General features: G+C 41.9%; 1 protein-coding gene across 1 annotated transcript; it reads right to left on the bottom strand.

Annotated features, from left to right (window-relative positions):
- pard6b (par-6 partitioning defective 6 homolog beta (C. elegans)) lies at positions 1 to 23313 on the bottom strand. The gene is made up of 3 exons (XM_029436030.1): positions 22949 to 23313; positions 21084 to 21306; positions 1 to 4131 (listed from the first exon to the last, which is right to left on the bottom strand). Exons 1-3 carry the CDS (start codon positions 23009 to 23011, stop codon positions 3194 to 3196), a joined length of 1224 nt encoding a protein of 407 aa, XP_029291890.1. The 5' UTR covers positions 23012 to 23313; the 3' UTR covers positions 1 to 3193.
- Between the last annotated feature and the right edge of the window lie 3869 nt (positions 23314 to 27182).

The raw sequence follows: 27182 nt of genomic DNA, 5'->3' as shown, positions 1-27182 counted from the left end.
TACCATTCATTACTGTTTAATGTCGGGAAAGAAAGAAGACAGAGTCCCATCAGGACTGTGTGTACCATGAAGGACGGTACCTTTTACATATAGCTTGAAATACAATAGTGGATGTGTTGGTTTCCAGTCATAGGTATTCACGGTCGGGATGTATTCAAGCAATAAACATTAGAATAAACATTAGTGTGATGAGGATCTGTATAAATGTACTGTTCCATTACATGTGCACATAAATTCAGATGAAGCCAATAAACATTACTGAGAGTGTGCGTCCAGTCCACCATGTTTTAGCGAGCGAGATAAAATCAATGGTATGACTTTTAACAACAGAGTAAATGCTGAAAATCAATAAGGGAAATAACAGACCATCTGCTCCCTCTTCAGGGAGGCATGTAAGGTTAATGGATATATATGTTCTTCTAATAAATGTTATGGATCCGCTTCAATTACAGGAACTAGAAGGTGACCAGAAGGACTTCTTACTGGAGGAGAATGTTTCATGGCATGCGATCAGGAGCTCACATCTCTGAGGAGTTTCATCAGCAAATTCATTGTTGACTTAAGTGAAAACATCCCAAATACAATTTAAAGCTGCATTATGAACATCTGTTGGTGAATTCAGAATAACTCTAAACACAAGTCAATTGTATTTTTACATTTGTACTGAATGTCGTTTCTTTTCTTTTTTAATGAATGTCACCCTTATTTAATCAACTTTCTTTAATGAATATAACTCGTCAGTGTGTGCCTCCCCTTGTTTGTGGCAAGCGGGACAGCAAACTGATTTTTGCCCCCAGTAGAAATATTGTTTTTGAAAGGCTAAACGCCAACTTATACGTATTGAAGCAGAATATTGGGTTAGATAAAAAAGATGTTGTGAATTTTGGAAATGATTACATCCATCTTTTTGGATTTTAACGCTCTGGAGTTATTGGATCACACGATTCGTAAACAACTCTGAATCTAATTCTACAAATAGTTTAATACCATTCACAACCGAAAGATAACTTTGTCTGTAACGGGTACAGACAAAGTTACCTTCACTTCTGCCTCGCCTCTCGTCTGCGTGTGTGTGGAGAGGCTAAGCCCCACACTCGGTGAAACACAAGCGTGAATAAATCTAGGGGGAAACACTGACTGGTGCAGCCTAATCATTATCTGCAACTGTGCAGCAATACCAGGTTTAAACAGAATCAATTAAAACAAATGCAAAGAAAACCTGCAGCAGTTGATTTGGAATTTGAACGTCAACGCTATAAATAATGCTTTAAAGATTCCAACTATTCTTTACAGCCCTAATTTATAAAGCCCAAAATAAAAAATGTGCTTAGTGCAGCTTTAAATTTCCCCCAAAAAATAAAGTTGTAATGTTTCAAATTTAGGCCTAATCTGTCAGTCGAGTGTTTGCTGAGAAGAAGTTCATTACAGCCTCGTAATAACACAGACCTGCCTCACCTTTATCAAATACAGCAAGGGGATCAGTCTGTGCCCAGTGTATCTTAAGTCTGATTAAATATGACTCAATCTGACAGGGCGTACTTTGAGATACAGGCGGCTTCTCTCGTCACTTTATCTATTACTCATATATGCTCACTTCTGTCACTGTATTTGCTAATAGTGTTAGTAGAGTCCAGCTATTGAGCTGCCGTTTAGGCCCAAAGTCAACATTTAGTAGCATTCTGAACACAGTTGTTAATTATATTCTCTCCGAGTGTCATTAATTGAATTCAATGAGAATGAAGACACAGAAAGGAAGTGGATCAGAACACTTTTCATACGTGAATGTCTCGGGACACATCCAAGTGAACTCTGGCTAGAAAACAACAGAGATGAATATATTGTACAGCGAAGAGAGAAGACATATTGAGTCGTGGTCTACAGAGAATGGAGAGGGAGAAAACAAACAAAAATATTAAATCACATTCACATTTTGTCATTTGTACACACGCAGCAGGGGAAATAGCCCTTGTCGTGGAGAGGAGAGGGAGTGCAATATGAAGGAAATCTGGGAGGGAAATTAATTCTAAAGATGTCCCATTCCCAGTTAGGAAGAGCAATTCTACTGGAGGGACTTGGAACTTCCAGTTGGTCAGATGGAGACTGGTCATACAGTCACTTGTGAGGTACAAGTAGAGTGTACAAAAAGAAGAAACGGACACAAAATATTCAAATAATACAAAACACAGGCCTGATGGTAAAGGGATTTTCAAAAGAAAAGTTGCTCCCAAGAATTATCAAAATCATCAACCTTCAAATCCAATCATTATCAGTGAGTCATTAACACGACAGGTAAAAAGAGCCAACACAAAGAACCCAGACTTGGTTTTTTTAGGTGGTTTCTCCTCCCATAAAAACTACAGTATTATTGCAGATCTCAGCACTTGGTCGATTGTTGTGTGGAAAGTACCGCAACCGTTTACCAATCGCATGCTGTGGTCAGAGGGGTGCAGGGGAGCCAAGGCATACAAATCATCACAGACAGATTGTCAACAAATGCCAAAAGCTCAAATCCTGCTTCAGTGTGTGTTTGTTATGGGAAGGGAGATTCACTCGTTCACAGGACTTCTACCTTCATGTATTCATGGTGATGTCTCATCTCTGCCCTCTTGTGGAAGCTCAGCGTAACAACAGTTCCCAGGTTAAAAACAAGTGCTTGTCATGGTTTAGAAATGAAGTGGAGGGTAGGGCGGCATCGAATTACACTTCTTCTACTCCGCTTTGTCTGACATTTTTTCACAACTGGGCGGGGGAGGGGGGGCCACCACTATGGCACACATGCGTGGTCATTGGCATGTAGAGGAGAAAAGTATGGAGTGCAGTGTTTGACGTGTACGGAAGAGGATCAGGCACACATGTGAAACATGTTATTGAGTTCTGAATTTAAAGTCAGAATTCTGAGAATAACGTCCAAGTTTAAAATCAGTCAGAATTCTGAGAAGGAAGTCAGGATTCTGTCTTTTTACATGTGGCCCTAATCATCTTCCGCAGACGTGTAAATGCTTGGATGTACAAATATGTAGGTGTCATAATGAGATTTAATATGTACACTACTCATTGTGCTCTTCAGGTTCAGTCGCTGTATGATGGAGCCGGATGTTTCCGTGTTTGATTAGCTGATGCATGACTCCCACAGTAGACGCATGTGAGTGTTTGTCTTTCTCTGGTTTCCAGTGTTTAGTGTGTGAATGCCCAGCTACAGAGTTATAACAGTGCCGTCCTCCTCCAGACTCCGCCTGTCGACGGCTCTGTCTGGGGATGGCGTGTTTGAAGTGGCATTGGCGTTGCTTAGTGATCCGCTGCTGCCGCTGGTTGGCAGAGTTCCGTTGGCGTTGATAGAGAGGGCGGAGGTGGAGCTTGCGGCAGCGCGGAGGTTGAGGTGCGGCTCGTAGCGGGGCAGCGAGGGCATGCTGTAGTTTGAGGAGGCGCGTCTGATTGGCTCAGCCTCGCCCCCTGCCTCGATCACCAAGTCCTCGTCGTCCTCGTCGCTCTCCGGCTCCCCGACGGGGAAGTTCTGGATGATGTGCGACGGCATGGAGGCCGCGGCACCGACCCCACCGTGCGACGAGTAGCCATAGTAGCTGGCACCGCTGTCCGACGAGCGCCCCGAGCTACCAGACGCCGCGCCGCCGCCTCCCCCTCCACCACTGCGAACGACATTGTTCCGCTGGTTGGCCGGCTTGACAGTGATGATGAGGTTGTGACTGTTGGCGATCATCATGTCCGTCACCTGGTCCAAAGACTTTCCAGCCACCTCGATACCGTTCACCTCCAGCACCTCATCGTTGACTGCGAGCAGGCCGGTGCTCTCCGCCAGCCCGCCGGGCACCATACGAGAGATGAATATGCCCGGGACTTTCTCCAGGCCCTGCGGAGTGACCCGTACGCTGGAACCGTCACGGATGTAGAAGCCCAGCGGTTTCTCCTGGCCGTGCTTGTACAGGCGAACGCGTCGATGCGTCTCAGGGAGGATGTCAACATCGATGATGGAGGAGACGGGGCGGAAGTCCTTTGGAAGGCTGATGATCACCGGTGTTTTTTTCCTGGTGGCGTCGGGCCGCAGAAGAACCGCCGAAAGCACCGTGTTTTTCTTTCTGGTCAGCGAGTTGGTGCCAAACGTGTAATCAGCTTCCTCTGTGAAGTTTAAGATTGAGAAGTAGAGAAAGAGGAAGATGTGGCATGGAGACAAAAAGGAGAAACAGTGGCAGAAAGAAAAGGGAACAAAGAGACAAAGAGGACGTGCATTAACCAAAGCTGCCTACGTTTCCATTAACTTCGTACAAAGCTAATTAAACATCAGGTTGTTATTCAGGCTGACACTGCGTTGCATCATATAGTTTCAGGAGAATGAATAACGCTTTGCAATGGAGCAGCTCTCTGCCTGAGGCATCCCTGCAGGGTGTCAGTGCTGAACACACACAAGGCGCTCATCCCCAGAACTCCCCTCAGGTCGTACTGATGCAAAATGCCCCCACAGCCAACAACCGGGCGCTCAGTCCAACCCCCAGCACTTCATCTGCACGCTTTGACAAATAGCTAACATATGGTAACGTGTAGGTGAGGGAGCTTTAGAGTCGCTGGGAGGCAAATTTGTTTGACAGAACCAGGATAACAGTTTTCTGTCTTTATGCTAAGCTAACCATCTCCTGGCTGGAGCTTCATATTTAACAGAGATAAGAGAGAGGGATTGATCTTCTCATCTAACAATAAGCAAATAAATATATATAAAATAAATAAAATAAATATGCGAATATGCATGTTTACCAAACTAGTCCCTTAAATATTTTGTGGAATCTCTATTTTTCAGATGAGAGAGGGTTTGACAAAACAAAATGGGCACACCAACAACATTATGGTCAGATTTTAGCTGCATGAGTCACCGGGATGCCTCGATAACCCTGCCCTTTTTTATGTACATTTTTAAGGAGGAAGTGTGTTCACTCACTGTCAAGCTGCTTTAGACTTTAACCCAACATGGCTGATACCAACACAGAACCGAGGGCTGGCCAGGTGAGTCAGGAACAAACTAGACCTTGGCTCCCTAATAGTTAACCAGCATATTACAAGCCAAACATTAACATCTTTGTGACTTTCATTCTATTTTTTGCCAGTCCCCAGCTTGTTAAAGTCAAAGTGTTTGTCTATTTCTGGTGTTATTTTTAACATCTTTCTTTTGAATATGTCCTCAATTTTTTCACCTTTTCCATATTCCTCACATTTTGTTGTTTTTACAGCACTTTATAAAGTCTGTTTTTAGATGAAAGTGCTCTATAAATAAAGCTCTGCCAATCTGAATACTTCTCTCCTCGCTGTTTGTCTCTCCATGCGAGTGTGAGTGTGTGCGAGTAATATGGAAAAATATTAATTCAGGTGGCTGATAAGGATTCTGGCTCTCAGGTTCTGACAGGTACGCAACGCCACCACTCCCCTCTCCATCCTGAAAACCAAAACAAAGGATCAACTGTCCCGAGAAAGAGCGGTGGCTTCTTGTTTCAGTTCCCATGGGGCGCGAGTCTAGTGTTTGTATACACACACACACACACACACACACTACTATATCGCTGCCAGGCCTGACCTTATGGGCCAACTCCCCATGAGAAACAAATACGGCAACAATAGCTTCAGAAAAGACTGTGGCGTCAAAATGCTAAAACACAAGGCTAGTCTTCTGAGCTCTGTTCCTGTTTAAACGGTCGACATGCCTTATCCTCGCCATGCACGTAAACACTGCCATAGAGAGGAGCATTATGAAAAAAGTGCTTACAGGTGGATGTTTCAAAACTCACACACGTCTCTCTTCGTCACTGACACAGGGGTTGTTCTTGCAGTGCAGTCACACATAGGAGAAGGTGACGCTCCAAATCTCATTTCACTCTAGACTTCTTTTCATCTAAAAACCATCCCTCCATATGAAAGACCAGACAATAGAGTTATAGTGGAGCAAAGAGAATAGGATGGACCCTCAGGGCCACTCACACAGACACACCGTGTCTCAATCCGTACTCAGCTTCCTGACCACAGCTTGTGTCAGCCCGGACACACGTGGAAACAACATATGTAAGAACACTGAAGCACGTGTTCACACACACACACACACACACACACACACACACACACACACACACACACACACACACACACACACACACACACACGGTTTATCTGTGGTTAGCAATGATGCCAGAGCACTAATGAATGGCAGCACTGTGAGACTCAATACCCAGAAAAGGCCTAGCTACATAATGGCTCATTAGCGCACAGAAGCAAAGCTCTCTATATCTCTAGTCTAATTGGCTGCAAAGGCCTACAGGCACGGCACAATGTAAACACACACTGTTCCTCATTTGTTAAAGTACAAATTACCTCATTTTGTTTCCACTTTTTCTATGTACACACAAGGCTGGAGAATTACCCTAGACCAATTGTCCCAGTGAAACTAAACATAATACGCTGGAAGTATGATATAACACACTGTTTTACAAAATAGACAACTACATTTGTTGTAAATACATGAGACCGGTACTGGATTACACACGTAGGCAACACAGAATAGAGTAGACTTCGAACACACACATAATACAACATTAACTCAATTGGCAAGCAAGTAGGCCTGTCACGATAATTACGCTATGGATAAATGGACATGACCTCGATCATTGTTACATTCCATATGAAGCTCCCAAACATTTTGTGAGTAAATCTACCATCAAATGTTCCAAACTTTAAATTTACAATGAAAAAAGGACACCAGAACACCGCGAGCTTCCGAGTGATGTAAATGTCCTCCTCCCTTCTCATCCTGAGTCTGTGCCCTCAAGTCATTACAACATTTAATTGGAAACATGATAGTGATTTCTGTGCCTACGTAACGTGCGTGTCTCTGCCCCCCTTTCCTTATACTCACTTTAATTATGCACATACAGTAAATGTATTCCTTATATGCACGCCGGTTTGACCTCTGTTGCATTATGGCAATATATGAGCACCATCGGTGGTCTACCAATAAAACCAATGCAAGTGCAATAATCACAGCACCAGGCACAGAATTAGTGCATGTGGCCCGTTATTATAGTAAACGGCTACAACCCACAACCAGGCTTTGAAACAATGTGGGTTTTAATGTAAACCTTTTAGGTCATTTTGGCACTTTTTTCACCCGACTGATCTGATCTGACCTGATCTGAACAAGCCAACAGGACAATTCAACATGAGCCGGTGAAGAAGCTGTTTGGCTAATGGCTGAAGAGACAATGTATTTAAGAAGCTGAGAGGTTATTTAGTGTCTGCTGTTGTACGAGTCTGCATATATAGTGCATATATAGCTTCCCTTGTATTCACTCTGTGCTATGTAAATACAGGCTGCAGCCAGAGAGTGCATGCAGCTGGTTTGGCGAATGATTAACTGGAGAAAGAAAAGGTCAACTATGAGGGTTTTATAATGCCAATGTTTGAGAGGAACATTTATTGACCAATTTGCAACAAAATATTTTTCAATGTAGCCTGTAATGTAGTATAATAATGTAGTATGAAATGCTACTTAGCTTTGGAAGTTAAGTAACACAGGTTTACGTTACCAATGCAGGTAGTTAGCCGGACATGCTTATGTTTGCAGCTTCAGAGCAGACAAACACATTTAAGCCATTCCTTACACTTTAGCGCTTCTATTTTTAGGTGGGGGGAAAAAACACCACCCTCCACACTCCTAATACACGGACTTATGGGATAGTAAGAGTTTAATGAACGGTCAATTTACTAGACATGGATAAGCAGCCGTCTTCTGAGGCTCTGGAGGATCCCTGTCAAGTCCGAGAAAATAAACCCGGATTACGTCGTAGTGATGTCATCAGGGTTAACTCTGCTGGGGTTAGGCGACAAAGTCTGTTATATAAACTAGTGATTTGTTATTTATATTCTTATTAACATGTTGTTTGAAAGGCATGGAGTTTACCAGGTAAAGAGTGTTTAACGAAAAGACGCTGTTGGTTGCATTGTGGGAAATGTAGGATCCAGTGTTTTTAGAGTCTCCAGCCTCTGCCCCTTTGATTTTTGACCTTTTTTGTTTTCAACTATCTCTTGTGAGTCCCCATCTTTGATGAAGTGCAATATTAAAATCACTGGAGTACCGCTTTAACTTCACATTAACAGAGTAGCTCTGTTGGCTTCTCACCTCCTCAGACAATAACCATGATATAAGACACACCTGCAGTGCATCAGTATGGTACTCGAGGCATAATTCACAAACCCTGAATTAAAAAAAAACATAATCCCCAGCCCTGCACTTGCCATGTTTCTGCACAGGTAAGGTATTCCAACTATGCAGTGGCTGCTTTGATTTCCCACACTTTGAATAGAGTCAGTGAGGGGCAAAGGAAGCGAAGCAGCGGAGGAGAAAACAACAACCCAACACACATCGTCACAAGTGAGGACACACATGCAGTGATGCTTAGTCATTCCTCCCTGTAGTATGTACCGAACACACAAACCCTAACTAATGCATCTCTATCCTGACATTGAAGGCACTACAACAACTGTGCCTGAGGAGAGGCAAGCACTTGTGCAGACTGGCATGCATTGGTTGAACACATCATCTTCCTCTGTGCTTTATTCTTCACACTCACCAACTCTGGACTTAGGCTTTAAAAAGGAGCCCTTAATGTTAAACGTTAATGGCTCAGAATATCTGCAGGCATTCAGAACACGCCACAGCTATAGACACCATTATCTCTGTCTGACACCAACGACTTATCTCTACCAAACGATATTACAGAGAATATGTTTTTTACTTGTGGAAAATAATTATTGTGCGGAGCCCCTCTGGGGTCACATGGTAGAAAAACTATTTTTATGTATAAATCATTCTTTGTGAGCGGATTTGTTAAATTCACAATACATGTGCACAGAATACTTTACGTTTATTAAAATTACTGCTAATAAATGTTTTCTTTTATATTGTCGTATCACTACTTTTTACGTAAATAAAGGATCTGGCTTCTTCTTTCACAACTGGTTTCACTACAAACCAGTTGAAGGGCCACAGGGGCCACATTGTTGATCTCATACTTTCAAAATATGGCCCTGATAGTTTAAAACATTTACAAGAATGGTGTGCCAATGTTATTTTATACTATTTTAATTTGGCTATTTTTATAATGGTACTTCAGACTCATTTACATCATCACTGTGATTATTATACTGTAAATGCTCTTATTCTGTCCTTGTACTAATTGTTATGTTTTAGCTGTGAAGCACTTTGGGCTGAAATTCTTGTATGAAAGGTGCTATACAAATAAAACTTATTATTATTATTATTACTGACAACAGGTAAAGTCCAGGACATCAACCCTTAAAATAAAACAAAACAATAAGCACACAAATATGTAAATCCACCATGTGACCCCAGAGGTGCTCCCTATTTTAGTATGCTCTAAAATTAGATAATAAAAACCTCCACAAGTGTACATCTGACAAACTTTTTTCAGTGCCCATCAATATAGTTCCTTCTCTAGTACCACTCATGCACACACCTGCTCCTACACTCTCATTACAGTCCCTTCTTCAGTAACAGCTAATAGTTACAGTGTTACAACTACGATGATGCAGCGTGACAAAGCCCAAGCTTTCCTTGTAACAGAATGATCCCTGAACAACAAAGACACCAAAAAATACATTACTTCCTGGTACTTGTCATCCCGGGCGCTGGCTGCATCAGGCAAACCTGATACTGTGTCACACAACACAATCAGGAAGGAGCTACATGACAGGTATAAGTACTACCACTACAACGGTTACTATAGTACTACGGACTCTACATTTATATTTCAGGTACTTATGCAGCTGCTCTGAGTGAAAAAACTAATGTGAAAATACAACAATCTCCACTGCTCCTACTAAACCTGTATAATTACAATTAGTGATCTATGAGCTGTACCAAATGTCTTTTTTATTTTATTTTTACATTTGAAGCTTCTATTAAGGTTCAATATTTTATGATGTCATCAACCAAAAAAAAAAAAATACAATCTTCAAAGACATTTTTAAATTTGAATCAAGTGATTCATTTGAATAAATTAGTATTATATTTATTACACCAACTTTCTTTACTGAATAGAATTCGTCAGTGCGTGCCTGCCTTTGTATGCAGCAAGCCGGAGAGCAAATTAAAAAGCAAAAACATAATTACAAATGATGCTTCAAACTATTCGGACCAACCCTAGTATGGAGCATTACGTACAAGGTCACAGCACAAAGATATATTAATCTCTGTAATAAATTGTCTCATATATTGTCCAGAAACATGCATAAGTAGCATTCTAGCTAAAAGCTTGCTTAAAAAGGACCAGTCTTTATTTTTGTTTATAATGAATAACAATTGCTGCCAATGAAACCCGTCTTCAGTATCCAAACGTATCACACGTCTCAAGGATCCCAGTATGAAAAACAAGAAGAAATCGACAAGCTGTTGAAGGTTGTGCTGCTCTGGAAACAGTCAGGTTTGTTTATGACAAGCCTTGACGTTCACCACGCAGCCAGTGCCACGGTGTTCCTGACACAGAGTGATACAAGGAGGGGGAGGAGGGGGGGAGGATGGGAGTGTACCCGTGTGTCAATGTGAACTTGTGTCGATGAGAAAAACCAGGGGTGGTGTAAAACAGAAGACTTGAAACAGGGCACGAGAGAAATAGAGAGAGAGAGAGCAAGAGACAGAGAGACAGAGGGACAGATGGAGCAGGGGAGAGAGATGGAGAGGGAGCGGGAGAGACAGAGAGATAGAGAGACAGAGAGATAGAGAGAGAGAGAGAGAGAGAGAGAGAGAGAGAGAGAGAGAGAGAGACAGAGAGACAGAGAGAGGGTGAAAGACAGAGAGAGAGAGAGACAGAGAGAGAGAGAGACAGAGAGAGAGAGAGAGAGGGTGAAAGACAGAGAGAGACAGAGACAGAGAGAGCGAGAGCGAGAGCGAGAGCGAGAGAGAGAGAGAGAGAGAGAGAGAAGAAAGGAAAAGAAAGGAGGAGGTGATAAAAAACCTTCAAAGGAGTAAATTCCCGGAGGGTTACTATTCCTGGCGTGGTGAGCATACCTCCCTGGCACAGCCCAGATAAAAGTGCCTTAATGCTGTTGATAAGACGGGAGAAAGAGATGGAAGGGGGAGGTCAAAGAGAGAGTGCTGGGAGGAATAGGGACAGCAAGAAAACAGACTGCACACATCACAGTGTGATATGAGGGAGGCGCTTGGGAAAGGACGATGCAGCTGATGTGAGGCAAGCCGGAGTAGAGACACAGCCTTGATGTGTAATTGAGCTGACAATTTGAGGAATTAGTTATTAAATCCATAATTCAAAAGACTTCAGTCATGAACAATAGCCTGCTTCAAGGCCTCCTCATATAATCTCACTCATGAATTCTCCATTACACTCATCAGTCCTGCTTTATTACTCCGTCTTGACAGGAGCCATTTATCAAGAAATACCCAAACTAAAATCTACATTGTGGGGAAGAGCAGCTTTAATGCAGCAGTATGCAGTGTACAAATTAACACAGCTTACGATTGATGCAGAATTTATATTTTTTTATTTAGTCTACACTTATGTACAGCCCTTTTCTGTGTGTGTGTGCATCTTGTCTGCATTATGAAGCAATTCCATCAATTTACTTTGTGCTGACATAGACACCTCTCTCCTTCCTGCACTGCCTCCTCTCCCTCCCATTTGTATCCCCTGTGTCCTTCACTCAATCTGCCCCTCAGTCTCTCTGGTCCATCTCTCAGCAGGAGCTTTTTTATTTTGTCTTTCCACTTCTGTCTGTCCCTGTTGGTCTTGCAGATTCTCCTCTTTCTGCCTCCGTTATTCTTCTCTTTCTTTGTAGCTCTGAACCTTTCTCTGTTTGTGAATTTAAAAAGGAATACTTCTCAATTGGTTATCAATTACCCACCCTGTGTTACTCTTGAAGAAAAGTTAGTTTTTCTCTCATGCCTCCACGATGAAGAAGGATCAAAGAATCAAACGAAGTTAATGGGCGGCACTTGTATCAAAAGGTAGCACTATATCAAAACATCTGTTTACAAACTCTCACACAACTCTTGCAGAATAATCCAAGTCTCATTTCATTGTATGCTCACTACTTCACAAACACATGGATATCGCTAAACCTAACTAAGTATAAGAATCACGCCTGCGCAAGTGTGAGTCGATAGATCTGTCTATGCAGAAGTTATGCAGGTTTTTTTCAACAGTAAGGTTTTACTGAAAATGCATGCGTTTCGGAAGTCCTGAGCACACGACTGGATAAATGAGACTTGGAATATACTGCACGAGTTGTGAGAGAGTTTGTAAATGAATGTTTTGATAAAGTTTTGCTGCTGTTAAACACAGACTCCATCTACTTCAACTCAAGTCTTTTATCCTTTTTTCGATTCTTCAAGAATTCAAAGTAACACGGGGTGAGCATTTAATATAGAAATGGTCTTTTTTGGGTGAAGTAGTCCTTTAAAGCTACAGCTACTACTACCTGAATTCAAGCACAGGACTCAATGGTCCTTTGAGGGCAGTGTTGGGATGCAGCACCTGGAAACGAGGGTTAATAGCCAGGACTGGGACTGTATTGATTTGATGAGAGACTGAGACATGTTGTTAGGAGTCAGCAATGGGCATGGAGACTGGAGCAGGGGTATGCCTGGGGCTGAGGCTGGGGCTGATCTTAGGACAGGACGTGTTAGGGGACAGGGGCGGGTCATTCGGGGATGTGCGTTTCAGTACTGGGTTACAGGAAGGAGGCTGGGAAGAGGTGGCTAAATCTGGGTCTGATAAACCCAGCCTGCTACGTAGCCCTGCTATACGTAGCCTCCAGGAGGACAAGGGAGAGGAAGGACAGGGTGTTGGGGAAGATGGCGGAGTAGAAGGGAGGGAAGAGTAGCCGCGTGGGCTGGGGGAACCTAAGTCTATTCTCACAAGCCTGTCGCTCACGCGTCTGAATAGGGACTTTACAGGGGAGGGACGGGCAGGGGGACTCTGTGCTTCTGGCTCTGTCCTGCCTTCAGCATCTGGCTCTGGAAGACAACACAGCCAACCTGCAGTTAGATCAGACCACTGAGGCACATTTCTCATTGCCAAGATGAACCTTTAGCCCACTGTACTGTAGTAAAGCAATGAAAGACTTAATAGCATTATACATTTGTGAAAATGCACCAGTGCAATAAAATCCATACTACTTTGCCCATATGTACAGTGACAGGATTAAAAGGTCACAGCAATTGTTCCTCCTGGCCATAAAGAGATCTCTTCCTAAAGCCTATCAATTTCTATATAGCTTCCTAAAAGTGTAAAGAGTCTGAACGTAGAAAGGATAAGGAGCAGATCAACTACAAACAGTGACAGTAGTTAGGCAACAGTGTTTTGGAGCGGCATGTCAGAGCCTGCTGCTGACTACGGTGCGTAGCTAGCCAGGGTAAATATGCTAGGATGGCGTGCTGGAAGAAATTCACAGATAAGCATATCAGTTATCATGCTTCATATCAATAATCGCTGTAGTGCCCAGGGGACAGAAAGAATGCTTTAATTAAAAATCACCAAGCAATACATTGGTCTGCTCGCAAGCCAAAATGATAAGTTATTATTATATTCTAATACATCTTCACATTTGAGTGGAAACCAACTCCACAATTTTCATTTTAAATACAAATGAATAACTATACACTCCTTTCTTTGTTAGACAGTGGTGAGACAGTGTGAGATCAATATATGGGCCAGCATTTATTATTATTTGTAGAGCTCACTCCCTGCCTTTCCCTCCCTCTATTCCCCCCACCATCTTTCTTGTTTTTTATTTTCTCTTATGGTTTGCAGTTGTCAACAGTCCACTTTGCCCACTGGTCCAAAGTGCAGTTTCTCTTTTTTGCAGAGCTCCACCCGTTTCCTTCCCTGCCTCTATTCATTCATCTTCCTTAACCAACTCTGAGCTGAGAAATTCTGACAGTCTCTATAACAGAGAGCCTGGGCTCTCACTTTCCGCCCCCCACCCCGACACACACACACTTCTTGCAGCCTGTATAAAGTCTCATAGAGCCAGGTTTCACAGGGTAGAGAGTAAGGTTTTAGCTTGCCAGGCTGTGCGCTCTCTCTTGTTTTAAATGTTCTCTGGCTCTCCGCTTCTTTCTTTCACTCTTTCTAACCGACCTCTCGCTCCCTCCCCATCTATACCCCCTGTTGACGGAGCCGGGTTCTGGAGCCAAACATCCAGTCTGGCCTCCTGTCCCGTCTAATTTAGCCAGCAGACGTGATCAGAGCCTGGCCCACATTCCACCCAAATTCTCTCTCCTCTCTATCTCTCTCTCTCGAGAGAGCGAGAGGCGCGAGAGAGAGCGCGAGCGCGATAGCGAGCTAGCGCGAGCGAGTCGGAGAGAGAGATAGAGCGAGCGGATAGAGCGCTAGCGCTCTTATCTTCTCGAGCTCTCTAGCTCTCCCTCTCTCTAGCTCTCGGCTCGATCTCTTCTAGCTCTCTCGCTATCTCTCTCTATCATCTATCTTCTCTACTCTTGCTCTCTTCTCCTCTCGTCTCTATGCATTCCTATCACACTCACAATCTCCTCTCCTTTCCCCACATCTAGTTACAGCCTTGCCTAAAAATACCTTATCATTACTCACCTATTTACTACTGTTTACTCTGTCTCCCTTTCATTCCTCCCAGATCTGGTTCCTACTACCCGCATTCCTCCTCCAGTTCTGCAAACCCATCGTTCCCTCACAGCATCCTGGGGAGGGAATAATTCAAGTTATGTGGAAAAACTTGCGATTTCCCAAGCAGAGGTAGCTGATTTCTATTATGTTCACAGATCGTGCTCCTAAACTTCTCTCCCGTGCTTCATCCATTACACCTGCCAGCGCTTTGTCTCTCTCGCTTTAATCCTATCATCTCGAGCTCGCAGTATAAATCTCTCCCTCCTTACATGTTGTGGCGTCCTCACTTATTCTGACTTTTATGCTTCGTCTCTTCCATCAAATCTTTTTCCTCCACCCACACTGTCTTCTTCGTTTCATCTGGCTCTCTGCGACCGTCATTCTATCAGCCCATCTCTTTCACTTTAAGTGACCCTTCCTTTGCTTACCAGACTCAGTACATTTCTTAACACATCCTGCTCTAATGCTTGCTTTGCAGGGTGGGTAGACTTTGACCGTGTTGTAAATTTTCTTTTCTGGTGGGATGATTCATGCGTTGCTGGTTACTAATTACTTGGGCAGTCCCTGCTGGGATACGCAAATACAAGCATTCTTGACCCTTGCCATACCTTTCTCCTCTACCTTACTGGGGTAAGAGTTATGGGCTATTCAGGACCGAAACTTTGTGAGCAATGAGCAACGTCACCAAGCAAACCCACGCCCTGAGAGAATGCTTGAAAAGTTTCACCCACTACATGGTTTACAACCTAGAAACTTAGTATTTTGTGCATGCGCAAATGCTCTGGACGACTGATAGAGGCAAACATGACGTCACTTGAAACCAGTAGAATCTCTTCTGACAGCCATGTATTACAAAGTAGGCCGGTCACAATAACTAATTCTGTTGGACGATATATTGTCCCCAAAATAATTGCGATAAACGATATTGTTGTCCTTTTAAGACCATTTAACGCCTCTATAATGATACTATAATAGCATAATAATGCAAGTTCAAAGAGTAATTAAATTAATTCTGAATAATATTCAGAAAAAAAACTTCATGGCCCCCAGTTTGGAGAAACAGACAGGAGTACCAGCAGGAAGCTGAGGAACGCACTGCTGTGGCAGCAGCCAAACTTATTATAGTCACCTAAAATAATCAATATCAGTTTAAGTGTATGCTATATTTAGAATATGTTCACTGCTTTACCTTGCTGTAAGACAGCCCTTTTCTTCAAAGCAACCAGACTCCATTGACAAAAAACAGTCATTCTACACAGGAGTGCTGGTCTACTTCATTGATTGGTTTGTCCAAAGAAACACAATAACACAAACTAACTAGATCGAGGGAGCGGGAGACCATCATTTCCCCTGTTCTGCAAGGTAAAATTACTTATTTCTTTCAATTCATTTGGTGGCTTTTGAAGAGAGCATAGATGGATATAACAGCTGCAGTTCCCTGTTGGAAAGGATTGTCTAACGGCAAGGTGACGTGGTTAAACATTTCTAAATATAGCATACACTTTTGCTGCTGCCCCGACACTGGCTATGGATAAGCACATCATACAATCCCACTTTAAAAATCCTAACCATCTCTTTAAGGTCTGTCTAAAGAGTCTTTCTGCAACTTAATTTGTTATTTGGATATGTCTGACATTCTCATAGTTGTAGGAACTTTGAGTAGTGCATGTCAGAGACGCCATCTGAATCAGAATCAAGAAAATCTAAATGACACCCACTAGCTAAGTATGCCTTTAAGAGAGTGTTTTAAAATGCTAGCAATACCGCTCCCAGCATGCTTTGTAGCTCCATCAGCCTTAAAGAGACTCAAGCACTGTTAATCCACCTATGAACAGGCTTCTTCACTGCTGCCACGACAACCAGTAAACAGTGGACACCTCACTGCCAACTCAATGATCATCAACACATCGTTCATGGATGGGGGGGCGGGGTGTAGGGGTTCCCCAGTGCTGTTGAATTATATGGGTGTGTGTGTTAAAGCAATTTGAAAAATGACTGGCACAGACAGAGTCCGGTAGTCCACACATAGGCACAAACACTTACACCATTGGTCAGCAGCAAACAATACAACGTCAATGGCCGGTCAGTGATGTTGCGTTGATGCATAAACAACAACAATGTAGGCATTATTCAAGAACCAGACCACATCAATACAATCACAGACACTCACAGCCAAACATCCATCAGTCCATTGGACCATCTGCACATCAATGAATGAACAACACTCACAGAGCACCTAGCCGAGGATATACGTAGGATTTAGTCCTCCATCCAGACAAATAAAATGCTGTGCCAAAAATAACCCTGCATGACACACATGGACTGAACTGTGCCGGGACTAGACACTTTTTTTTTTTTTTAAATACACACAAATTACAGATATCGTCTGTCAGAAACCTGTTTACAATCACTGAGATTGGAGATGAAGTTCTTTTTATTAGCTCCAAACACATTTCCCCAGATATCTGTGTAATAAGATTCACAGCACTTTTCCATAAAGGCCAAGTTGCAACAAACGTTGGCCCTGACTGCTGCCCTGTCTGAAGTCCTGCTCTTATGCAAGAATGACCAAACACATCACATCTGACCACTGATCATCTAAGACATTTACATAATCGCTCAGTTACAGTCTCAAAGGACATAGTAGTCGTCCAATGGCCTTATTTGTGACTGTAAGACTGAAACTCTGGACTGATGCTGACGCTGTGGTGCACTTAACACACAAACTGGAATAACTCAGCAGTCAAGAGCTGATAACTGTGGTTGCACTGTGTGACCCTCCACTATGACCTTCCCCCTATGGTGCTGATAACATGAAAGAGTTTAGAGTTGATTCGCCTGCTAAATGAGGGTTTTTAAGAAAGGACCATCTATTATTGGTGTAGGGGTGGGGTGAAAAAAAGATTATTAGATGCATCGTTTCTCTTTTGAAAGATTATGTCTTGATGGAGAGAAAACAATAAACTGATCACCTCCAACTATTCTGTAAGACTGGGATGTACGTGCCTTATGGCTGAACCAATTGGATGGTGTATCAAGATGCATCGATAACTGTTTTATAATCGCATCGTAGCGCTGTGAGTCATAGTAAAATGGAATGGTGAGGTGGTTAGAGATTCACACCCCAAGTAAATTGTGCTGATAACCAACAACATCATGAAGTACTATCATTAAAACTATTTCTCCAAAAAAAAAAAAGAAATGTCATCCTTTGTCAGTTTGATATCAAAGATGAGATACTTTCCACATAGACTAACAGTGCTCAGCGATCAGTGTTTTAAAGGTTTGGCCCCTGGCCTGACATACTTCTCATCCCCAACATAGAGAAGATATCAACTCACTATAGATAATGATAATAAATGTCTATAAGCTGACAATTTGCTGCATCTGCACACTGCAGAGCCTTTAAAGCTGGGACCAACTGGTTGCTTAGCTGTAAGGTGATGGGGTGTAGACAAATCTGTAGGGTCTGAGGGCAATGGGGTCAGGGGGGTTGTGGCTGCATTAGTAGATGTGTGCGTCTTCTGTCTTTGTTCCATCTTCTCTACGAGCAGTGCGTGTGACGTGTGCGAGTGCCATGACTTATGTGTGATGCCTGCTTGCCTGCATGACTGTGTTTTCATGTGTTTTTGTGTTTGTGAGCAGCGTGAGCCCAGTGTGGGGCTAGTGTCTGGAGCTGTTGTAATTGAAACCACGTCCCCATGCAGCGCAACACACTGACCCCACTAATCTCCTCCTGACAAAGTGGCTTAGCTTCTATAGGGTCATATGGCCACAGCGAGACAGGCTTAAACACAACAGATGCGCGGGGCTGAACCTGCCCTGGCCAGCAGACCTCCCCTGGCCAAGCCCAAGACCCTGGGGTCCCTCATGCATGCAACAGGTCACACTCACGAAATATCAGTAAAGGAAGGAAGAGGAAAGGAAGAGAAAAAGAAAGAAGAAGGAGAGAGAGTAATAGAAGAAGAGAGAGAGAGAGAGAGGAAGAGAGAGAGAGAGAGAGAGAGAGAGAGAGAGAGAGAGAGAGAGAGAGAGAGAGAGAGAGAGAGAGAAGAGAGAGAGAGAGAGAGATAGAGAGAGATGCAGAGAGAGAGAGAGAGAGATAGGAGAAGAGTATGAGAGAGAGAGAGAGAGAGAGAGAGAGAGAGAGAGAGAGAGAGAGAGAGAGGAGAGAGAGAGGAGAGAGAGGAGAGGAGAGAGATAGATAGAGAGAAGAGGCGAGAGAGAGAGAGAGAAGAGATAGATAAATAAAGAAGCAGAGATATATAGATAGAGAATAGAGATAGAGAGAGAGGAGAGAGAGAATATGAGATAGGAGATGAGATAGGATAATATATATAGAGATATATAGAGATATTAGAGAGAGAAGAGATATATAGAGTATATATAATTGCATATCCATTATATATTCATATATATAGTCATAGTATATATAATGCAATATATATTATATAATATATATAGAGATATATATATAGTAGATATATATATATATATATATTAATATATAATATATACATATTAATAGATACATATGAACATGTGGTGTGTATATATATATATATATATAGATAGGGTATATATATAATATATATATATATGTGTGTGTGTATGTGTGTGGATGTGATTGATGTTAGTGTATGTGTATGTGTATGTGATATGTGTATATGTATGTTATAAATGAGAGAGAGAGAGAGAGAGAGAGAGAGAGAGAGTGAGAGGAGAGAGAGGAGAGAAGAGGAGAGAGAGAAAAAAAAAAAAAAGGAGAGGAGAAAGAAAGAAAAGGAGAGAGAGAGGGGGGGGGGGGGGGGAGAGAGAGAGAGAACAAAAAGTGAGAGAGAGAGAGAGAGAGAGAGAGAGAGAGAGAGAGAGAGATGGAGGAGAGAGAGAAAAAAGAGAGCGAAAAAAAAAGAGAGAGAGAGAGAGAGAGAGAGAGAGAGAGAGAGAGAGAGAGAGAAGAGAGAGAGAGAGAGAGAGAGAGCGAGAGATTGAGGAGAGAGGTAGGAGAGAGAAAAAAAAAAAGAGAGAGAAAAAAAAAGAGAGAGAGAGAGAGAGAGAAAGAAAGAGAGAGAAAGACCGAGAGAGAGAGAGAGAGAGAGAGAGAGAGAGAGAAAAAGAAAGAGAGAGAGAAAAAAAGAAAAGAAAAAGAGAGAGAGAGAGAAAGAAAGGATGAGAGATGAAAAAAAGAAAAAGAAAAAGAGAGAGAGAGAGAGAGAGAGAGAGAGAGAGAGAGAGAGAGAGAGGAGAGAGAGAAAAAGAGAGAGAGAGAGAGAGACAAAAAGAGGAGAGACACAGAGAGAGGAAGAGAGAGACACACAAAGACAGAGAGAGAGAGAGGAGGAAGAGGAGATAGAGCGGAGAGAGACGAGGAGAGAGAAAAAGACAGAGAGAGAGAGACAGAGACAGAGAGAGAGAGGGGGGGGGTTAGAGAGAGAGAGAGAGAGAGAGAGGTGGGGGGGGAGGGGGGGGGGGAGGGGAGGGGAGAGAGAGAGGGAGGGAGGGGGGGGGAGGGGGAGAGAGAGAGACAGACACGAACACACACACAACACACACACACACCACATCACACACCAACACCACACACACAGAACACAGATATAAAAGAGATATATAGTATATATATACACATATATATACACACATATATACACACATATATACACATATATATACACACATATATACACACACACTTCCCCTAGTACCTGAAAATATAAAGGAATTCCCTGTGATACCATATACTGTAAGCAGGACAAATAATATTGTCAGCGATTATACAGTACCTGAGCCAGTGAGGGAGTAAGAAACAAGGAGTCTTGTATACAAAGAAGTGTACTGTATGTAGTCACAGTAATAACTAAAAAACTCCTGTGTGACTGCCATTCCAAAGAAACAGGATATTCTAAATCAGATAAGTACCCCCTGAGCAGTTTGATAAATGGTGGTCAGAGAGAAGTGAGGACAATATATAAATAAATATTCCTCTACTCTTTATGACTGTTTTTTAGTGTTGTCCAGCCCTTACAGAGAGATTGCCTTTGGGAAACAAATTCTCAGCAAAGGTCGCTGACCTTTAGTTATGTGGGTCAGAAAGAGACACCAAAGGACATAGCTAGAGAACAGGGGTATTGTTTGTTTTCTAGCTGCTTTATGAGGGCAAAATACATGAGCAGCATGCTCCCTGATAAAGGGAACAGGTAAGATGATACTGCGGTTTTTTTATAATGGTATCTTTTTGATTATCTAGACAAAATCCACAAACGCTGAAAAACAGATTTTTCTGTTCAAAAGCTTATTCCGTATTTCTAAGCTATACTATTCAAAGCTAACAAGACTTTTGTTTGTATTTCCATAGGAAAGCAGATCTGACTTAAACAGGTGGAAAGTGACTCTTTGGTCAAATACTTCCTCTTTGCTTACCTTTCCTCTGCAGGAACAGTCTGAGTAGAGGGCTGGCAGTGGAGATGGCTTTGTGGTAGTTATCGTCATTGTTGATGGGCAGCAGGTCCCCGTGGACGTCAGCGTAGCCCACCAACAACTCCACGTTGGGGATGCGATGCACGTGCTGCAGGAGGCCGTAGAACTCATCAAAGCGGCCCGGCTTTGACCGATCCAGTGAGAACCGACGAAACTCTGCACCAAACTGGGATGGAGCAGACAGGCAGACACATGTGAGCACTACTGTACAAACACACATGGGTATGAGGGAGATTGAGAAACTTGTTAATTAAGGTCCAAGGAAACCGTGAGATAGCCAGGATTTAGTAAAAGCCTATGGTTGCAATGTATGCACAGAATATTAAAAAACACCCCTTTAAAGAGTCTGAGATCTGGGGCTGTGACTGATAAGTAGGGATGCACAATAATTGAATATTAAAATCGTAATCCCGATTTTGGCTTCGCACTACTAAATGTGATAATTATTTGGGATCTCAATATTGATCAAAATAATCATAGTCATAATTGTGAAGCTCTACTGATGAGTACACACTGTTCTAGTAGCCTAGCTAATTTCCAAAGCACTGTCGGCTGTATGCAAGAGTCTGTCATCCATGTGGAAAAGCTAACACACACCGCATGTGATGAAATATTAATGTGGAATTTGGAATGTGTGCATCTCTATATTTCTGTGTTTGTGGATGCAGTATGTCTGACTGAAGACTGAACAGCATTGTCTAATCAAGATATCTGGCAGAATGCTTGTATTCGGTTGTAAGAAAGACTTTGTGTTTTCAGCAGACATACATTTTAACAGAGCATGTTGCCGGCATATGAGTAATGTAGTAAGCAGTGTGGTCTGACTGGATTAATGGCTGCAGATGCCTAATCTTAAAGCAACTGAGACACATGGCCCAATGTCCCATCTGTCGTGGTGATGAGAAGTACCAAGTGTTGTGGTTACTGTTGCCGAGCGCTGACAAAAGATGATCTACAACTTTCTGCCAACCTGGACATCTTATGCATGGAGTAGCTACAAAGCACAAGTATATCATCTCTAGGTTGGGGGACAGGCCACAGTCCTGTTTCTGGTAAGTGCCATCATTTGGTAAAGTAAAATCAAGAGTATTTCATTACTTTGGGGATAAAAAGTGTATCTGTTAATAATGTAAGTAGTGACACCAATAGATAAGTCAGTTTGTGTCAACATTACGTAGTTCTAAAAAACTAGTTTTGCGCAGCAAAGAGCGCCCTGAGGGCCCGTTCCTCAGCATCTGTGTGTAAGCATCACGGATGTATGAAGAGAGCCATGCCACAGGCAGGTGGCAGACAGACTGTCGCGGAAGGAGACATGAGCCTGTCGCAGGCCGTATGACATCTTACGCTCCGGGAAATAACATAACAGGCAGCTATTAACACGTCAAACCGGGCTCATTTTACATAATGACATGGGGTGATTCTGAAACGAAAACTTGACTCAAACTTTGAGTCAATATTTGGTACATGAGCAGGGAGGAGTGGCGGAAGTGGCTGTGACAGGTGACACTGGCTCACTGCGGCGTCAGCTGACATGGACCTTCAAACTTACCCAGAACAACAAGAATCAAACTACACCACACGAACATCAAAGTTTTAAGTATGGCGAGCTACCAGCGAGCTAGTCAGTGTGACAAAACCTGTGTTGGCTAGTAAAGCTTTAGCTTGTATCTATGTCATTTGTGCGACATCATAACTTGCTATCAAGCCACTTAGCAGGCTAAATTAGCCAGGGTAATCATCATTGGGGATAGTTAAGACTACAAAGGTAGCAAGTAAACAGAAAAAGAAGTCTCCATTGTAACTGTTACCTTGCTCTTCACCTCCACGGCACTCAGAGAACGGTTGCTCGGCACTCGGTGGTTTTTGTTCATGTTTCGCTAGCAGCGGGACCGCCGCCGAAGGACTCACACACTCGCCCTGCTCCTGCTGCCGCTGCCGCTGCTCGGTATCCAAAAACCTTTCGTATCCACCAGTTATCTTTTCCAGTCTCACGGGCTGTCCCGCGACTTCTCGGCGTCCAGCGGTTTGCGTTGTTTCTCTGAGAATGCGACAACGGCTGCCAACCAGCCTAGCTCACCCTGTAAACTTATCTCCTCTCATACTTGCCGCTGCCGATGTAGCTACACCACTACTATGTACTGTGTCCGTCGGGCTATCTCTGCCTCTCTCTCTGTGCCTGGAGAACTGGCGACACGAGACTTCAAAATAAAAGACTTCACAATAAGAGTCCTCCATCATCCAGCTCTGACAGAGAGAATCCTTTCCTATGAGCAGATCATGTATAATGTAATGAAAGATATTCCTAATGGTATAATCCATCTAAAGAAAAGTCATCTGTAATTTCATGAAGCACTGACCCTTTTGATAATAAATGAATGAATGAATGAATTATGAATGCTGAATGTATAACAAATAAGCTACGTAATAGGCTACATTCTATGAAAGAAGGAAAATGAGGAAAAGCTTTTTGGGACATTTAAAGGTACTGATTGGCAGAAGGCATGGGTATAATTCATTTAAATTCGGTATTACCAATAAGATTAAAGAAGTAGGCTATACAAATGTTACAAAATATATATCCAACAAGTATATATTTCTTCAAATTCTTAAATACTGAAAAATCTATTTTACTATTGTATCCATTCGGTTCATTTTTGGATATTATATCTTGTGTCAAAATTGACATTATACATTAGTTGATAAATATAACATTGCATTCATTGTAAACATATTGATTATGTATGGTACATTTTACATATATTAATGCAAAAGTATGTGAATTTAAAGAATAAATTAAGACTCTCAAACTTATAAACACAAAAAAAAGTAATAAAACTGTCAAACTGTAGGGTGAATAACATGTCTTTTTTTGTCTTATTTTTTGTTCTATATTTATTGAAGTTAATTTATCCCAATATAAAAACATTTATTTGTATACCGTTATATTTAATACATGTCTCACCCAGGAAGTTGTTTGGGCTCGCAACAAAACATAATCGTAAATAGTGTACAAAAATGTACTGCAACATAAATTAATTGGCATTATATTATACCATGTGTGCTATAATTTGTAGGTCTATATTGTTAACACATGAGAGGAAGTGTATTTTCAATAATCGTTATGATGTTAAATACAGATATAACATTTCTGCCCTAGTAAATATTATGGATGACTGCAACAACTTATTTCTTATTGTACAGTGACATCTTCTGGCCAGAAGCCATACAGACCTACTGCTGCTGGCTACCTTCCTAACTAAATTAGACCCGTTTTATCTCATACGATAAAATGATTTAGATTTATGCCAGCCAGTGAAAAGTAGGTGAATAAATAGATGGTTAAACTGGGAAGGTTATCATAACCTATTCGCATTGGCAGGTGTTCCAAAATATCATGTACAGGCCAGTAACATTATACTAATGTCCTAATGTTTTCAGCCCTGCAGTAGGATATATACCAGCCCACTTTCACTTATGCCAGATTGTCTATTGTGCTTGCATCTTAGCTTTCCAGCCGTTTGTTCTTCCTACCTCACCCTTGGACTTCGGACTCTCTTCAGGATAAGTTTGCCTGTCTTGATCTGCCTGCCTGATTTTGCCTTTTGCCTGTTTTTGACCACAAGTAAATGTGAACTTTTACATAACATGCTTGTCTCTGACTATTGCTTCACAATTCAAACCTTCTTATCTACTTCAAACACAGCCTTATTTGATAACATTTCGTTGTGTAGCATATCCAGACAGATATGATTAAAGGTCATTCTTGTTTCATTAGGCACGTTAATTTAAAGTCAACCTACACAGTTAGACCTCAATCTGTGTTTCATTGACATCTGCCACACTCCACTGTTTTGTTTGATCATTATCTATGACAAGACAAAATGTCCAAGGTCTATTTCTACCTTGTTGGTCAATTGAACTCTTCCACCAGACATATTTTAACCCTTGTGCCTCACCTTTAAAAGGTTGCTCTAATCTAATGAAAAAAAAATTCTGTGTCAAAAAACTGCCGTACAATTATATATTAATATTATTTTTCAGTTTCACTGGAAATATCTTAAAAGTCTTGGTCTTGGATGTTAACCCTTTCAATGCCAGTGTGTTTTCATAACGCCAATAAAAATCAAATCGAAAAAACTTTTCACAATCTGAGATATATCAATGATTGTAAACAACTTCGATTTGAATGCATTTTTATTTTTGGTTTAATGTCAAAAAACAAAACAAAAAAACTCCCACTTCTTAGAGGACAGAAATGTCCCCTTCCTAAAACTGCTATAAAATGTTGTATATTAATATTATATCCCCTTTCACTGTTCACCAACATGATTCCTGATCATAACTACCAAATATTCATTTATTTTCAGAATGTTATCCCTTTAAATGTCAGTTTGTTTATATGGGGAAAAAACAACAACACAAAAATGTAATTATTTTTTGCACACATTCTTTTGTATGTTTTCGCATTCTGGGATATGGCAATAATATACTAAATAGCAACAAGTTGATTTTCAGGTTTTTATGTGAAGGAAACCAGCAAAATAGTATGTATTTGCCATATAGGGCGAACATGAGATGTGTGGCTCAATATGGTGGAAAATAGTAAAAACAACAATTTTAAAGCCTGATATAATAGAACACATGATGTTATGCTGTAATAGTTGTGGGATCAAACATTGGGGTTTTAATGGGGATATTTTTGTCCTTTATTATTAAAGGGGCTGAGGTAGAACTTCCAAAATTCGGATACAGGGCATATTAGTTATGATTATATGTACACAGGTAAAGAAGAACCAGCCCAAAGAGAGGGTTACATATCACTATCACTGGATACATCTGCACATACACTGATGCCTATCTGCAGGAGCATATAAAGTACAGTGATGTCTTCCCCTTTGTGTCCCACCAGCTCCTCTCATCCAGCTGAAAGTAAATATATAAGTAAGTATATATATAACCTCATAACACACTTCAGTAGGATATTTTACAAATATCACAGCAAAACTACTTTGGAAAGGTTACTTGCCATAGTAAATCAAAACTAAAAAAAGACACAATAACAAACTATCACACACAAATATCAAATGCCACATTTTTAGTCATAGGAAAGCTGCATGGTTTAGTCACTTTCTGTCAGCACAATGAAAGGCCAAGTATGTAATATTATTAGAAAGGCAAATAATAAAAATGTATTTACATTCAGGACTCAGGAAGAGTATTGGAGAGGATTAAGGGTTCCGCCGTAGAAAGCAGAACAAACATGGTTTCAGAGTCATCACTTGTATGGGGGGGCGCTAAGGGTGGGTGAGAAAACAGCAGTCAGGAGAATGAGGTTGGCAGGTTACTGCCAGAGACACCAAGAGCTGCCAGCCAGCAAACTTGTGCTGTGGGAGCCAACACACGGGCACCGATCATGAGGGCGTCCCGCAATAACATACGTGGATGTACTCAGGAAAGATGCGGGAGCAGAAAATACTGGCGAGCTAGCCAGATGCATGGAGGATCAGGATGACTGGAAGCACCGATGGAGGGCTCGTCTGAGGACGATCTAGTAGTAGTATGATTATAAGATAATGGCACACAGAGTTTTGCCGTCTTAAGATTATCTTGAGTCTGCTGCTTTAAAGCACAAGTAGAGAAGAGTCATAACAGTCAGCAAAGACCTGAAGCTTACAGCCTCTTAAGACTGAAATATCGCTTGAGAACAAACACACAAAAAAAAGCACAAAACAATTATTTTCATAGCAGCAGGGTCATGTGGGGACTAAAGATACTGTCCTTCAGCTCAACAGAACAGGTTCAGGTGCAGCTACCTCAAGCTTTCCATGGAAGTATCACTGTACACACACACACACACACACACACACACACACACACACACACACACACACACACACACACACACACACACACACACACACACATTGATTATTGGTCCCTTTACTCCTTCTACCTTCAGTGCAGACAATATTGCAGAGGAGGCCCTCTATCTGCTGGGTCTCTCCCTCTCTCTCTCTCTCTCTCTGAGATGATGATGATGAT

Source organism: Cottoperca gobio, chromosome 7 (assembly GCF_900634415.1).
Source record: "Cottoperca gobio chromosome 7, fCotGob3.1, whole genome shotgun sequence".
Lineage (NCBI taxonomy): Eukaryota > Metazoa > Chordata > Actinopteri > Perciformes > Bovichtidae > Cottoperca > Cottoperca gobio.
Note: the sequence above shows the minus strand (reverse complement) of the source record. Positions and strands in the feature narration are given on the sequence as shown.